The sequence below is a fragment of the Geospiza fortis genome, unplaced genomic scaffold, assembly GCF_000277835.1.
Source record: "Geospiza fortis unplaced genomic scaffold, GeoFor_1.0 scaffold106, whole genome shotgun sequence".
Lineage (NCBI taxonomy): Eukaryota > Metazoa > Chordata > Aves > Passeriformes > Thraupidae > Geospiza > Geospiza fortis.
Window position 1 is genome coordinate 3,230,046 of NW_005054377.1, and position 17,595 is coordinate 3,247,640.

The 17,595-nt window shown below is 43.5% G+C and overlaps 1 protein-coding gene across 1 annotated transcript in view; it reads right to left on the reverse strand.

Moving 5' to 3' along the window:
* MSRA (methionine sulfoxide reductase A) overlaps positions 1–17,595 on the reverse strand; it is a 223,944-nt gene that overhangs the window by 127,513 nt on the left and 78,836 nt on the right. The window contains exon 3 of the mRNA XM_005424956.2: positions 854–973. Coding sequence (XP_005425013.1) covers positions 854–973 — 120 coding nt within the window. The remainder of the gene's footprint in view (positions 1–853; positions 974–17,595) is intronic.

Below are 17,595 nucleotides of genomic sequence, written 5' to 3' on the forward strand. Positions count from 1 at the left end.
TTCCCTTTCCTTTTCCCTTTCCTTTCATTTTCCCTTCCCTTTTCCTTTCATTTTCCCTTTCCTTTTCCCCTTCTCCCTTCCCTTCCCTTCCCTTCCCTTCCCTTCCCTTCCCTTCCCTTCCCTTCCCTTCCCATTTTTATTTTCCATTCCATTCCATTCCATTCCATTCCATTCCATTCCATTCCATTCCATTCCATTCCATTCCATCCCATTCCATCCCATTCCGCTTTAAATCATCCCTTTTCCCACTTTTCACAATTTCCAGCAAGTTTTTGCCTTTTTGGCTGCCTTGCAGCACCTCTGCACAGGGCTTCAAGTGCCCATTATTTGCTCATGTCACTTTCCACACCCTTTCCATGAAGCCCATGTGAGAGTTTGTCACTAAGAACAAGCCCCAATGTCAGCGTTTGGCATAAAAATGCTAACAAGAAAATAAACCAAAGGAAAACTTCCAAATGAGTGCAGGAAAGCCAGGATTTTCTCCACCAGCAGCATTATTTGGGTGCCAGGGGTTCTGTGGTTCAGATCACAGAAAGAAGCTGCATTGGAGTTTTGTAGTGTAGAGTAAAAAATAAATGCAAGGGTTTGGCCTGGAAATGACAGGATGCTGTGCACTGAAGTGTGTGAAGAATTAACAGATTATTAATCAGAACAGAATATTTGTTCATACGCTGACTCATTAATTATTAGGAGACAGCAATGGGATGGGCATCCATAGATTTCAGTACAGTTTAGGATGTAAAACCAAGCCCAAATCTCCTCAGTCACTGCAGGCACTCCTTTCACTCTTCGTTGTCATTCATAATTCAGAAGTCCACTCCTGATCCTTAAAAACCAAAGAGGAAAGACTCACCTGAGCACACCTCCTTGTAGGTAGGGTTTGGGGTATGTCCTCCTGCATAACCCACTTGAGTGGAATACACTCCTTTCTGCCTCCAGAACTTCCTCTCAGCTCCCCAGAAACACCCCATACCTGAAGAGGGCACAAAATACACATTGAGAGGTCAGAATCTGCCAATACTCTATCACTCATTTGCATATTAATTGATACAGGGCGTAGGAAGGAACATCTATAGGCAGCGCCTGCTGGTCAAGTGTTGTCCAAGTTTATTTATAGGGTAACTATAAAGAGAAATCCATTCTGCATCAGAGCACGACTCAAGCACAGCCTGATTTATGCTTCTGAATATCAATTTATCACAGAGGGCAAACCTTGAAAGGGTTTGAGGGCCCAAACAAGGAGAAATGTCATGCACACACCAAAAAATAGTTTCTTATAAGGCACTTGTGCTGTTTGTGCAGCACCATTTTTACCTGAAGTGATTAGGAAGCTGTCAAAACACAATAATTTGTATTAATGGCAAACAGTTATTTAATTTTCTGCTTTTGGGCAGAGGTGGAAGCAATAATGGATTATATTATATGTTATAAAAAGGGAAAAATGCTTCAGCTTAACAATTTATGCACAGAGATATTTGATGTTCAGACAAGATTTTTGTAGTCATTCGCCCCCATGGCCAATTATCAAAGGACATCAGACTGTTTAAGGGTCTAAATTAAAACCTCTTCTGGTTAAAGGAATTAAGGAACAAGCACCACCAACACTGACAACTGTCTGATGGCTTAGTTAAATAAATGTTTAAGGGACTATTTATTAAAGTTTTTATTTAGAGTGTCATGGAGATTCCAGTATTGTCAAGTTGGAGCAATGTATTTTTCTTTTCAATCATAACATCCCGTTATTATTCCCTTTCTAAAACAGTTGAAATAAAGGCAATAAAAATAAACTAAACATTAAATATGCTATTTCTATATACACAGAAATCAGTGATCCATTAGAGTTTTCTCCAGGTAACCCTGCAGATATGACAGGGTTAAAAGTCACAGAAATGATCCTTCAAAGTACAACCAGCAGAGCAGAGCAGTCCCTCCTCCAAACTTGATGTTCCTTCTTTGAACTTTCAGAGATAAACTTCAAATTTAAGTTTTAATGCACCAAAAAGTACAGAACTGGGATTTCGACTTCTAATTCAGGTGCTTAAGCAAGCTGCAGCAATTAAGAGCCAAGGCTGCTCCTGGAGATCCTGGAAAGAGGCAGGAACTCTTGAGGACAACTCCTGCAGAAGATATAAATTGATTATGAAATTGCAGTTATTGTCCCTTGATTACAGAGATAACCAGAGCTCTTGGACTTGAGTTCCTCACCTAAATCAGGCTGTTGGCTCCAAGCCCTGTCCAGCCTGGCCTTGGACACTTCCAGGGATCCAGGGGCAGCCACAGCTTCTCTGGGAATTCTATTCCAGGGCCTCACCACCCTCACAGGGAATAATTCCTTCCCAATATCCCATCCATCCCTACCCTCTGGCCATTCCCTGTGTCCTGTCCCTCCATCCCTTGTCCCCAGTCCCTCTCCAGCTCTCCTGGAGCCCCTTTAGGCCCTGGAAGGGGCTCTGAGCTCTCCCTGGATCTTTCTCCTCTCCAGGTGAGCACCCCCAGCTCTCCCAGCCTGGCTCCAGAGCAGAGGGGCCATTGGAACTCCCATGGAATTGGGCCCACCAAGGCTGTATGAAACTCCTTCCAAGGGTGATTTAACTTGTTTTGGGTTTTTTTCCTTAGATCCCAAGTCTGGATCTGCGTGAGACACGTGGAAAATAAATTCCTGCCCAACTCTAATACTTTAGTGCTTTGCACCCTTAATATTCCAAGAGAAGTTTGAGCTGCAGCTGCCTAAAAATCTCAGCTGTGCCCGCAGCAGGTGAGGCTGAGGCTCTCACAGGAGGCAATTAATCAAACTACCACTGGCTGGACAAACATGCTGAGAGGAGGCCAAGGAGCAACATCATCCCTGCCAAGGAATGGGACAGATCCACATTTTCTTCCACTTCATATTCCTAGGCCAGCACCTAGGAATGTGTGAATGAGCAACCCAAGATTAAGAAGACAACCCAAACTCAGGTTTGAGTTCAGATACAGGCCCAACTTGAAATACAAAGCAGAAATGCTCATTCTTAGTGTTTTATTTCTGGGATTTTAATGCTCAATGAATCCCTGAGGCTGCTGTTGAAATCCCTGCTCACCGGTGCTGTGGCCAATGACCTGATCAATAACTGTTACTGGGGATTCTCTCACTGATAATCATCTCTGACCCCTCTTTCCAGGGCAGTGGTAGAATTCTCATCCCTGGTGTGATTTAAAATCCCTGTGGATGTGGCACCTGGGGACATGGGTCAGTGGTGGCCTTGACAGTGCTGGGATGGTTGGACTTGATCTTGGAATGCTTTTCCAACCTGAACTATTTTGTGACTCTGTGGATTTCACCAGTGACCTGCGTCCCCATCATGGACTCCTCCATTTTTCCCTCTTCCAGCTGATCCCTGAGTTTATTGTGCTGCCCTTTCCCAGAGAGAGAGGGATTTTATTCTCCTGAAGAACTGCTCTCATCATTTTCTCAAGTGTGCTGCCACCTCACACAAACAATAAATCCTCCCATCCCCGAGAACAGATAAAATTGAAATCTTTGTCATAATAAAACAACCTGCTGGTAAAGAGACATCATTTACAACAATCCAGCACTAAATTGCTTTCCCCAGCATTAATCCATTCAGCTGATGTTTGTTATTCTGCTAAAGTGGTGCCACGTTCGACAGAGAAATTGTCATAAGGAGAGAAATATTAACAATAAAATCCCACATAATATGCTGGAATTAGACACGTGAGCTCATGGAGTGCCTGTTTTCCAGAGCATTGGCTGCCTGTAGCCATGGTTAATGTGGACAATTATCACCAAAACAGGGAAATCATTTCAGTTCAAGATTTCACATGGTCTTGCAGTACAAAAAAAAAAGTTTACATCCCTTAATTATTACTACTTTAGTAAGGAAACTGAAGAAGTAAATAATTTAAATAATAAATTTAAATAATTAAATAAAAACTCAGAGGGGGGAAACAAATAAGTAAAAAAAAAAAGGAGGTAAAGAACCATAAAACCATATTATAATTTAAAACTCGAAAACATGAATGTGATTTTAAACTATTCATGAAGAGATTTGCATAATCCCCAGTAGTGGGGAAGTGAGTGCAGCTTTGGAGTTACAGAGGGAGCTTCCAGGGGCATTCCTAAGAGGAAGAAAAAAAAATAAGGAAACAGGGAAACACTCATGCTTCTAGAAAAAAAAGTCTTATTTGAACATAATGAGTATTGCAGAGGAGTGTTTAAGCACTGAAGACATTTGTCACTTTTTAATTGCTAATTTGCAAAACAAAAACAAGAATAGTGATGGGTTTTGACTGACTTAATTGAAATTTCAAAAGGTGTTTTATTCTTTTTTTTTCTGGTTTTGAACTTCAAACCCAAACAGATTCAGACAGGAATCTTTAAATGTTCAAGCATCCCTATGAAAAAATATTAATCAAACAATTGGGGATTAAATTATAGAATCTATATTCCTTTCCAGCATCCACATCCATTTTATCCAGCTATTCTCTTTATGCATCCATACTCCTATAGATCCTCTGAACAAGCTTTTTTGTCACCAAGGACCCTGTGTTTCCATAGCAAACCCTGTAATTTGCATATTCTTAATAAATAGTCAGCATAGGCTGAAATATCCTTCTAAAATAATGAAAGCAAAGTGCTACTCTGATAAGAAAGATAAGCACCCCATTCATAGAGATAAAAAAAATTTAAATATTCCAAGACAAACAGAGCAGAATGGAACTTCAGGTGTAAGCAGGGATGAGCAGCTTTATGGATTAACCACATTGACCAGGTCTCCATTGGCTGCACAGGATCTTCAACATCCAGGGATTCATTTATTTCCCTAAATGGAGACATTTGAGATCATTTGAGATGCCTGAGGATATCCAAGAGATCTGTGTGCACAAGGCTGACATAAATGACACAGAATTCGGGAGAGACACGTGAAAGGGCAGGGAAAACACTCCTGGACATGGCAAATGGAACTCATGGAATGGTTTAGGTTGGAAGGGACCTTAAATCTCATCCAGTCCCACCTCCTGCCATGGGCAGGGACACCTTCTACTGTTCCAAGCCCTGTCCAGCCTGGCCTTGGACACTTCCAGGGATCCAGGGGCAGCCACAGCTTCTCTGGGCACCCTGTGCCAGGGCCTCCCCACCCTCACAGCTGAGAATTCCTTCACAATATCCCACCCATCCCTGCCCTCTGGCAGTGGGAAGCCATTCCCTGTGTCCTGTCCCTCCATGCCTTGTCCCCAGTCCCTCTCCAGCTCTCCTGGAGCCCCTTTAGGCCCTGGAAGGGGCTCTCAGCTCTCCCTGGAGCCTTCTCCTCTCCAGGTGAGCACCCCCAGCTCTCCCAGCCTGGCCCCAGAGCAGAGGGGCTCCAGCCCTTGCAGCATCTCTGTGGATTCCTCTGGACTCTCTCCAGCAGCTCCACATCCTCCTGATATTGGGGATCCCATAGCTCCAGGTGGATCACACCAGAGTGTCCCATTTGCATATTTTAAGTCAGAAGAAACCAGTCCCTACCCCAGACACGGACATTACAAAACCCTGAGAGTCTCTGAAGTTGAATCAAATCTCCCTAAATACAGTTATTTGTGTCTGATTTTGTGCCTATTTCTCTTCCACATCCATAAAAAATGACCAGCCCGACAAGCTCAGTAGGACTCTGTGCTGCAGAGATGAATCCCAGACAAAATTACTAATTCCAAAGTTATCTATCCTCATAATAATGTTCACAGCTTGTAATATTGTTAATTCCTTTTTTTTTGTGTACTGTGTACAGAAGCCATCAAAGAGCACCAAAAAACCGACTGGAAAACTTATTTGAAAATTATTCAACATTTCAGATATTTTCTCCCAATCCCACTAGGAACTCCACAGTCTCCAAAGGAAACCTTTCTTCACCTTTGTTCTGATCTCTTCTCCAATGCCTGTTCCTATCATATCTGAATGATCCTTGGTCTACACGAAGATTCCCTGATGTAAATTCCTATTTATGATTCCATTATGCAAATGAGCACGGGCAGAAAATTTGCATCAGAGGGGTGTTCCTGACCCAAACTTCAGCCTCACAAGCTGCACCCACTCTGTGCTAATTAACACACATTAACTCCAGAGCTCAGTGGAAGCTTCGGGGACCCTCAGCCTCCCATTTATTCCATTTATTTAAAGAAAGCCACCGGGGTGCATTGTGTTCTATACTGGCCAATTGTCATTTCTTATCATGTACACATATGCAATGTTTTCATTTGTGCAATATTTTTAATGCCTTTTGTCCCTTTATTTTTGTGGAATATCCTTCTCTGATGGCATCAGGTGCAGACACACCTGACTTCCCACCGACCTTTCCCTCCTGCCAGCTTTATTTCCAAGCCTTCCCTCTCCCTGCCTTCCCACAGCAGATCCAACAGGACATCCAGAAGACTCCTGTTTTTTTTTTTTTTTTTTTTTTTGTCATATTTTGAAGAATGAATGCATTATTTCCTTGGCATGCCAAGCCTCTCCTGGCCCGCCGCCTGCCATCCCTACACCCACACTCCAAGGCACTTTTCCACGCAGCAGATTAAGGAGCTGTTCCCATGCCAGCAATGCCTCGCTGAGGAAGATGAACTGCAAAGGACACGGATCCTGCTCCTCCTTCTGTTAGCAGGATTTTGGGATATGTTCCACCAGCCGGGAGGGGTGTGTGCGGTGGATGGCGGGGTGGGGGGAAATGTCAGCTTTAAATATAATAAAACATGCTGGGAGAACAAAGAGCAGAGGAAAACCTCTTCCCAATGCCCAGAGGAGAGGAAGGAGCGGGACAGGATCTTTCCAGCCTCTCATGCCAGGCTCTGCTCGGAGTCCCTGGGAGCAGTGGCTGTGCCAGCTGCTCCAGTGCCACAGGATCCAGCCACAGGCTGCTCCCAGCCACTGAGGCAGCAAAGGACAGCCAAGAACACATCCCACCGACTACCTCAGAGCTTCCTGCCCGAGCCAGCATCTCCGGGAGCTGCAGGCACAGCTGCCAGGATCCTGCTTCCCTTGGCCAGCACAGGACTTGGCCCAGATTTTGAATACTATTGATTTTGTTCCCTCTATAAAATCTGGAGAAGGAAATGCTCAGCTGCTTCGACCTGAAATGATTTTTTTTTGTTGTTGTTGTTTCCCCCCTCCCCGTCCCTCCCCAGCTGGAAGGAATAAATTGAGCCTCGGCAAGTTCCATCCCTATAGAATAATGCTCATTCCATACATTTCAGCCAAATGCCGAGCGTGATTGGCATTTTCCTCCTTAAAAAAACTGTGGAGAGCAGTTGGTACAGCTGATTGATTGAAGACAGTCCAAGTACTGATATTTCTGAGCACGGAGCCAAAGGGATATTGATGCTCTGTGCTCTGAAATCGTGGCAACCATTAATTCTTAGAGCTCCTCAGGCTGAAGAGGGGACCTTGGCTTCACCAAGGAAGGTCAGGATGAGACCTTGGTGCGCACCATTGTGTTCCCTCCCCAAAAAACGTGGGCAAGTTGGTGGCAAGGAAGCTGTGATGGGAAGCTGCAGATCTCTGGAGGATCTGCTGGGGAGAGTCCACAGGAATCCACAGAAATCCACAAATGCTCCAAGGGCTGGAGCCCCTCTGCTCTGGATCCAGGCTGGGAGAGCTGGGGGTGCTCACCTGGAGAAGAGAAGGATCCAGGGAGAGCTCAGAGCCCCTTCCAGGACCTAAAGGGGCTCCAGGAGAGCTGGAGAGGGACTTGGGACAAGGGATGGAGGGACAGGACACAAGGAATGGCTTCCCACTGCCAGAGGGCAGGGATAGATGGGATATTGGAAAGGAATTTTTGGCACAGGCAGAGGTTTCCCAGAGAAGCTGTGGCTGCCCCTGGATCCCTGGAAGTGTCCAGGGTTGGCAGGGGTGGAACTGGATGATCTCTAAGGTCCCTTCCTACCCAAACCATTCTGTGAGTCCATGATCTCCCTGTTTGGAGAATCAGATAAAAATGTCCTGGGAACCCAGGAGAACATCCAGCATGCCCAATTGACAACAGTAGATGTTCACCTGGCTACAATAATTTTTCTTGACTGTTATGTAACTCCATACCACCAATAACGCCATAGCACCAGGTTTCCAAAAGATTCACTTTTGTTCTCTAGAGGGAAATACTCCTGTCAGTCCCTTTGGCTCCACTCTGTCTGTGGACACAAATCCAAGAGCAAACTGGATCCCAAATCCCTTGGGAAGGAATACAGCTTTGTTGTGCTGTATCCCTCAGATAGATCTTTGTTGAACACTTTGATACTGTCTGTGCACTTACACAACTCTTATTAAGGGCTTGGAAATCTAAAATGATCAAAGCCATGTCCTCAAGATAAAAATACAGCATGAAACTACCCCAGAGCCTTTGTTCTGAGTTTCTTCAAGTTCTTGTCGAGGATCTGGAAAGAATTCCAGAGTCAGACTGAAATGCACTCTCATCTTTTGCACAGCACTGAGACACATAGGGTGCTTTGGAAGCCATCTGGATCCATTTGGGATTAATGTTATCAATCAGGATTTAAAATTGTACCACTGATACCCCCAGGGGTTTAACATCCAACAGCCCCTGAATATCTGAGCAATCACAGAATATTTGAGATCACTGGGAAACAATCAGCTAAGAAATGGTTGGGAGGAATAGGGGGAAAAAAGGGTGAAACAGAACAAGTTGAGCTGAAAGAAATAAAACTGCTGATGACAGATGGCATTAAGAGGATGATCTTCCTCGATGAGCGTTGGCTCTAATGCTCCAACAGGGTTGATAAATATGTTGAACAGCTTGCCTGGGGCAAGTCAAACAAAGCCCTGGGCAAGAAATTTAAAATGCAGTTTGCCTAACAGAGCAACTAAAGAGGAATTTCTTGGCTCACCGTTTTGCCAAGATGTGTTCTGTTCACACTGCATGAATTCCCAAGGAAACTGTTGGGTTTGCTTCTTTTTTTTTTTTTCCATAGGAGAAGCAGAAGCCTCATGTTCATTCAAATTAACAAATGCCCAGGAAATTGGTTCCTGCCTGTGGCTGCTGACGTTGGACGCGGGCGTGGGCACGTGTTTGTGTACGGATGGATGTTTGGATAAAAGCTGCACAACAGATTATTGCAAAAGGAAAAGCAGATTATCATCAGAGGGAAGGAATATTTTACTGTCAAGAGAAAAACTGCCATGTTTTCAGCATGGGAAATGTGTCAGAAGGATGACTTTGGAAAAAAACCCTTTTGAAGACAACAGCACTCAAACTGGGAAAAGCAATGGGGAGATACAGAAAACGACTTCAAAATGTGTTTATCAAACCCATCCTAAAGCATGTTACAAGTTATAAATAATACAAACTCAACAGGATTCAAACAAAGCTGAAGCCAATATCCAGAATGTTAATAAGGCACAAAGCACAGTTGCTCTGAACTTCCAAGGCAGAACACAAGAGGTTTCACATATTCCTATTTCAATGCAATTTTGAGCTTAACCAGCAGAGAGCAGGGACAGACCCAAGTCAGTGAATCCCAGCACTTCCCAGGGTGGCCTTATTCACTGCCTCTATATCCTTTCCCACCCAAAAAGCAGAAGTATTTAAACCATTTTTCTCCTGAAAATCCAGAGAGCTGCTTTCTGGCGACTCCACACAATAAATTTCCATCACCAAAATTCTCTGTTTGAAAACTTGCATCGAATTCCCAGAAACTAGAAGATACAGCCCAGACAAAAAATCATTTCTGGTGACCTGAAATGTTCTCATCACACACTGGAAGGAGAATATGGAAAAGCAACAGAGGCCAAACTTTGTGACCTTTGAGAGCTGGCCCAGAATGTCTCTGTGCCTATGACATTTCCCCAAACCTGGCAGAGCCAGAACAATGGTGTGCCTCAACTTCCATCCCTGAGCAGCACCTGGACCTTCCAGAAGTTCACTGTGGATCTGAATAATCAGAATCTCAATAATCCACTTTGCAGGAAGAGAAGGAGAACTTGTGAGAGTGAAGAAAGCCAAGAGCCTTGTCAGTTCTTCCATCTCTTTTTCCTTTGTTTCTAATCACTGCAAATAATCAAGCCTCATATAAATTATAATATATTAAATACTGTTTAAATACTCCACAACTGAGGTATGAGTGGTACCAAAGCAAAACAAAGAATTCTCTTTGGAAAAATACCAAAGGATCCCAATTACTGGTCTTTGTTAAAAATCTCTTTTTCATGCCTTGCCTGTGACATTCAAAGGTTGGACTCGATGATCTGAGAGGTCTTTTCCAACCTTACTGATTCGCTGATTTTGTGTCTGTTGAGTAAGACAAACACCACTTGATAAAACTCTGTGTTTCCAAACTTTTTCCTTCCCATATTTTGCTTGGTTTGTATTCTCCAGTAAATCTTGGGATGAGTCAAGGGAATGGTCATGGCCCCAACGCTGCCAGGGCTCCAGGAGGGTTTGGACAATGCTCTCAGGCACAGGGTGGGATTGTTGGGTTGTCCTGTGCCAGGTCACGAGTTCAATCAGTGATCCTGGCGGGCCTCTTCCAACTCAGGATATTTCATTATTCTCTGAAGACCAGGCATGAGAGAATAGGAATCAGAAATGCCAAACAATAAATAGAGAATTCATCCAAAAAACAGTTCAATGTCTTACTCTTGAAGGTTTCCATCCTAAAAAATGTATTTGGTCTTTGGTCATGGAAACATCACAGACCCCAGAAGGTTTGGGTTGGAAAGGACCTTAAAGCTGATCTCATTCCAACCCCCCCTTCCACTAGACCAGGTCAAGGTCCAGTCCAGTCCATAGATTACATCAAGTTTCATTCATGAAAATTAACTAAAATCTGTCTACTTGGCTTTGTATAAATCATCAATCCAATTATATTTAGACAGGTGGAGCACTGGGAAAAACAAGATGATCAGGAGGCTTTGGGAATTCAAGGCTGAACTCAGACTCTAAAAGGTTTTCTCTCTGAAGCTGATTTCCATCATTAGTGGTGTTGCTATTTTCAAACCCACAGCACATAAAGCCTTTGCCACAGATTTGAATTCCACTGTGCTGGGTTCTGGGTACAAACACAGAACAAAAGAGAAACATCCCCAAAAATTGATTTTTTCTATTTACAGGGTCAATGATATTCCTACATTCCATAAACATCAAAGAGAACTGTCACAAACTGTAAAATTCAGGAAGGGGAAACCAATAAACACCTGTTTCCTTTCATGTTTGGGGATTTGGGAATGCAGCTGATTGAATGTTTGTGGCTGGGATCAACAGGCAGCATTTTCCATGAAGCAACTGACTGACATCCAAAGCAATATTGCACCACAAATGGACCTGACCTGCAGGAAAGAAGAGCTATTCACAAAGCAGGGACAATCAGTCCTTAAGTGCAAAGTATTGGGATTGAAATTGCTTCTGTTTCATGTCTAATCCAGTCATCTTGAGGAGTCCTGTAGACACCTGTTGTTTCTTGGCCACAAATTTGATGCCTGAAGTGTCCCAAGGATGCAGAAAAAAATGTAAAAGTTCATGGTCAAAAATCTGATTCCTTGAACTATTTGTTTACTCCTTCTAATTTCTCGTATCAAATAAATTATTTGAGCAATGGAAATGTGATGAATAAAAGCATCAGAAGTTCTTAGCACAGCTCTGAATTGTCCAAAAATTGAATTAAAACTTATCATGGAATGGTTTGGGTGGGAAGGGACCTTAAAGATCACCCAGTGCCACTCCCTGCCATGGGCAGAGACATTTTCCACTATCCCAGGTTGCTCCAAGCCCTGTCCAGCCTGGCCTTGGAGACTGCCAGGGATCCAGGGGCAGCCACAGCTGCTCTGGGCACCCTGTGCCAGGGCCTCCTCACCCTCACAGGGAAGGATTCCTCGCTAATATCCAATTAAATCTGTTCCCTGTCAGTTTGGAGCCATTCCCTCTTGTCCTGTTACTCCTGGTCTTATTCCAAAGTCCCTCTCCAGCTCTCTTTCAGGTTCTCTTTGGGTACTGGGAGGGGCAAGTAGGTCACCCTAAAGCATCTCTTCTCCAGGCTGAACAATCCCAATCCTCTCAGCCTTTCCCACAGCAGAGCTGCTCCATCCCTCTGCTCATCCTGGTGCCTCCTCTGGACTCTCTCCAGCAGCTCCATGTCCCTCTGATGTTGGACCCCAAGGCTGGAGCAGCTCTGCAGGTGGGGTCTCACCTGAGGGGGGCAGAGGGGCAGAATCCCCCCTTCCCCTGAGGTTTCTGAGCTGAGTCACGCCCAGCTCTCATCCAGGTCCCCCAAGTCCTTCTCCCAGGCCTGTTCCATCCCTTCATCCCCAGCCTGGATTGATCCCAGGGGCTGCCCCAACCCAGGTGCAGCACCTTAATCTGAACGAGCACAGCAGAATGAGCCCACAGATTCTGTCACTAATCATGCCTCAACCTTGCCACCCTCCTCTATTCTTTCAAGAAGCGAGCAGTTTCTTAATATATTATGTTTCCAAAGTCTGTTAGGGATAAAAAGAACCTCTGCTACAATAATGTGGCGAAGAGATTGAGATAGAGCTACACGGTCCTATCATCAAGCTGATTATTTGCTTCATTGCAAAGCATCACATCTTTAGTTCAGCCATTGATTTGAGGCTTTCAAATCATTTTGTGATCTTCCTTCACTCCGAGCATTCCAGCGCTTGGCAGAGATTCATTTTAGATCATCCCCGGTCATTTGCCACACTTTAGTGCTCCACTACTCAAGTAGAACTTGATATACACAGAAAATAAGAGATGTCATCAGGGCTGTGTAATCCATTTCATATAAATCCATCTCTGCAATAACACCGAAGCCTTACCCTTGTCTTGTGAAAATCTCTCTAATCTCCCAAGCCACCTCGGGGAGCTTGAGATAGAGAGAAGCAAAACAAAATATATTCTACTCTTATAAAAGCAAAGAGCCACGTTTTGTTACCAGCAAAACAGGAATCACTTCTAGGGCCTTGCTGCAGAAAATAATAACTTGTTTACAAGGTTTGTTTACTGCAAGGAATAGAAAAATTGACTTTTCTCTCTTTTTTTCCTCTGATGACTATTGCTGAGTTAAATGAACTGCCATAGCCACATTCAGCAAAAGTAATCTCATATTCCTTATTATATTCGTAGCCTTAGATTTCAAACAACAGAAAGCTGTAGGCACCCTGACAATTATTTAAACCTACAATCTATAATTGCTCAGGAGCAAAAAAATAATTACATTCATATAACAAGCAATTCAACAAGCAGCCTTTTCGTCCTCCTTTCCCCTTAACCTTTTTCTAAACCAATAAATGCCTTCCAAGAGCACCTAGATCATTCAAATGGATCTATTTTGGACCATAGCTGTCCTTAATGGAAATATGGAAGTTCCAAGAGTTATTTTCTCATCTGTTGCAAAGCAATGCAATGATGGTGAGTTCTTACTTGCAAAAGAGAATAACTCTTCCTCCCCATCTCCAAAAAAAAAAAAAAAAAACCCAAAAGATAATTACTCAAGAAAATACCAGAGTAGATTGTTAGAGAAAAACTAATTTATATCCAGAGGGACAGACAGAGGCCAAATATTAATGTGATTAGTCATTTGCCCATGTGTGCAGCACAATCATTCCCAAGAAACCTGGACTGGCAGCATTGGAAATAAAGAACTATTAAAAAACTCTGAGGCAGAGCGGCACCAATGGCTCAGCAAATGAATTGCCATCACTCACAGCAAAGTCCATGACCTGCAGCTCACCAGATCCATGGCTTCCTTAGACATCCCAAAAAAACCACCCTGTGCCCTGCAGCTGTGCTCAGCCAGAGACTGAGCTGAAGGGCTGTGGTAGCACAGTCCTGCTGCAATAAACAGCCCCTCTAACCCTGAGCTGGATTTCGGGGAGCCTGTGCCACAGATCCTCGTGGGAATGTGTTTGGATAACTGCAGCTATCCAACCAGGCTGGGATAACTCCACAGTCATGGGGAATGAGCTGTGGTGCCCCAGGATGGAGCTGCATCATTCCAAGCTCTGCACCCAGCCCACCTGAGCCCAAGCACACCTCCCATATCCATGCCTGTAGGAACTCAGGACATCCCTCTGGCTCTTCTGGACTGCCAGGACCCCTGCCAGGGGGCTCAGAGACCCTGGCACAGAGCCCAAGATGCTTGAGGTTTTGATTATGACCCATGGAGCAAATTGTCAACTTTATATGAAGATCTGCAAGCCATGACAGTTTAAGTAGAATGATAGTGAATTTATCACAGGGTGGAAAACAGATTTTTTGGGGTTTTAGGATGGGGGTTCTGGGGGCAAGATGGAGGAGTCTGGGCATGTCCAGCCTTTCTCCTTCTTCTTCTTGGCCTCCATCTTCTGCTGTGATGTTGGCACTTACAGATTGGTTTAGAGTAGAAGCTCACTGTCTAACACAGGTAATAGGTATTGGAAAGTAAATATTGTGTATGTAGTTTTTAGTGTAAAGACATAACACTGCCCTGGGGGCAGGCAGAGTGCCTCTGACTGTCTTGCTGAGCGGATCTCGGCTGGACAGGAGAAAAAAATTTACAGATAAGATACAATACACGACCTTGAGAGCAAGAACTGCAGAGCTCTGACTCCTTCTTCGAGTGCCAGGCTGGGAAAAGAGACTTTCTAATGCACCTCAGGGTCACTCTGACCAGCAGAGATCCCGAGACATGCCAAGCCACAGACACATCCACAATGAGTTCTTGTCTTGTTTACAGCATGATTGTGCAATCAGCCACTTCATCTCCTCTGGAATTTTGGGGATTTTTATGGACATGCAGCTTGAAGGCAGGTCAGGGATGATTATTGGAATGTTTTATCAAGTTTGTAAAATTTGTCCAGCAGATAAAGATTCGCAAAAATCTTTAAATCATTATTTCTCGTGACTAATCATGGAATAAAAGGATGGGTTTGGGCTGGAAGGGACCTTAAAGATCATCCAGTCCCACCCCTGCCATGGCCAGGGACATCTTCCACTATCTCACGCTGATCCAAGCCCCATCCAAGTGGCCTTGGACATTTCCAGGCATCCAGAGGCAGCCACAGCTTCTCTGGGAAACCTGTGCCAGGGTCTCACCACCCTCACAGCCAGGAATTCCTTCCCCAAATCCCATCTTAATCTACCCACTGGCAGTGGGAAGCCATTCCCTGTGTCCTGTCCCTCCACCCCTTGTCCCCAGTTCCTCTCCAGCTCTCCTGGAACCCCTTTAAGCACCAAAAGAGGCTCAGAGGTCTCCCTCAAGCCTTCTTTTTCCAGGCTGCCCAAGTTATCCAGGATACCCAGGATGAATTACTCCCAGATTCACACAGAGGTGTCCAGCAAACTACACAATGGTGTGAAGAGGGACCCTGTGAGTGACCAAAAATCCTTCTACATCTAAATAACATGCCCAGATCTTTAATGCAGTAAAATGATCTTGGGTTTGTTGGTCTCCAGAAAGCAAAGCAAATTAAAATCTCTTTATCCACCCCAGGGATAAGCCTCATCCCACTGGGTGAATCTGAGTGTCACCATTCTAACACTTAAACCCCTGCACTTGTCCTCTCTTGGATTGTCAGGAAAATCCCACAGAGTCACCCAAGTGAATCCCATCCTGCTGTACAGCTGGATATTGCAGTCAGGGATTGTCTGAAGCCTTGGGATGTCCTCAGCTGGTGTAAATTCAGAGACTGAGGGCACATGAGGCACAGACACAGTGACAACAACATTCCTCACCACACTTTCCATCCCAGAAGACTCAAAAAAAGCTGGATGACCAATATACAAACAAAGTTCCATGTCACCCCTTTGGACACCAGGAGGACACTCTACCCTCTCTCCATCCCTGTTTGTAGATGCCATCCCTAATTCCAAACACATTCCAACATTCCAGCTCCATCCCCTCGACTCGAGCACGTGTCTGCTTCTGCATAATTCATTACATGACTCTCAATAATTTTCAGTCAAGGTTCAAGCAGGAGTATGTCACACCAGGATTAGATTATTTATGAGCATAATGTTGGATTTAAGCCAATGACACACCAATAAATTTTATCTCCAAGCCTGACATATCTCATGCTGTTTTCCCTGGCTCACAAACAAATAACTACGCCTGTCTCAGAATTACTCGCATTCAACTTAAATCAGATTTTTTTTTTGTGGTTGGCTCTTATCTTGCTTCGAAAACTGATCATGTTGTTTCTTTCTTTCAGAGGCTGAAGTGTGGTTTTGCCTTCATTTCCCAAGTGTGTCCTGCACAGAGAACAAAGTCAGGTGTTCCAGAAGAAAAATCTGGAATAAGGCGCTGTTTGAGCCTCTTAAAGGATGAAGTTTTTACTCTTTTCTAAAGACCAAAGACTTGTGACACCCAGGAAAAGCAGAGCCTGTATCAGCCAGCTTTAACTGCCATTGAAAATAATCTGAGCACTACCCTCAAAAAAAGAATAAATAATGTTTAACACATAATATATAAATACACAATATATATATGTTTAATACATATATATGTTTAATACATAAATACACATTATATATAAATGTCTATTAATATAAATATTGTTACATAAATATGTACTGGGACAGAAAGGATTCTCTGAGCAATTCTAGGAGCAATTCTTCCCATCTAACCCCACACAAACTTGGAACAACTGCACTTAAATCTCCACTATTTGTCTTCTGATTTGACAAAAGGTGCCCAAGCTCCCATGACAGTCACTGGAGATCCAGTTCCAATGGAATAAAATGACCTTTAAGGTCCTTTCCAACCCAAGCTATTCTGGAATTCTGGGATTCTATTCCAATTGAGCCCTCCACTTTTCAGGAGTATTTCTGAGCCAGTATTTTAAAAGTTGGTGAAGATTTTTGTATCTTTGATCTGGAGCAAAATTATCTAATGATATATTTTTTCAATAACTTCATCATGTGAGAAAAACTCCTGAGAATCAGGAAAATCACTCTAAATTCTCCCAAACTCTATAACCCAAGAGCAAGTAATCCATATTTTTTAATATAGAACCCTCTTTGTTCAGTCTCACATGCCCAGATCTAAAATTTCCAGGCTGTGCCAGCAGCCTTGTGAAGATAAATCCATTAGGATGCGCTGACAACACTTTGCGGATGTCACAATATATCTCAAATTATCAAAACAGCACCATTTTCCCCCTCCAAAAACCCTCTTATATATTTTTTTTCGTGGCTGAACAGAATAAATCATCAGCACTCCACGTGTTTTATTCCATGTCACCACTCTCTTGTGCTTTATTAGCAGGAATCCAAGGATAAATCTGATGGTAAATGTGCCCATCCCAGCACATAAAAAAACACACACACAAATATATCTCCTGCAAAGCAGCATCAGTCTGATCAGGGCAGCCTCCAGTCATTAACAGGATAATTTACTTCTATTTCCAACTTAAACCAACTCAGAATGATGCCAAGCATATGTTCCTCCTGCTCATTGATATACTCCTATTTATCACAGGCAAGGAATTACTTCTCTGCAAGTCTTTTTCAATTGCTCAAGGTGCTCATGCTGCCTTTTTAGCATGGGAAATAAAAAAATAAATAATTTTTTTAAATTAAAACCCTTAATAAATAAAATTTTAGTAAATTTTAAATTAATATTTAGATAAATAAAAAAATA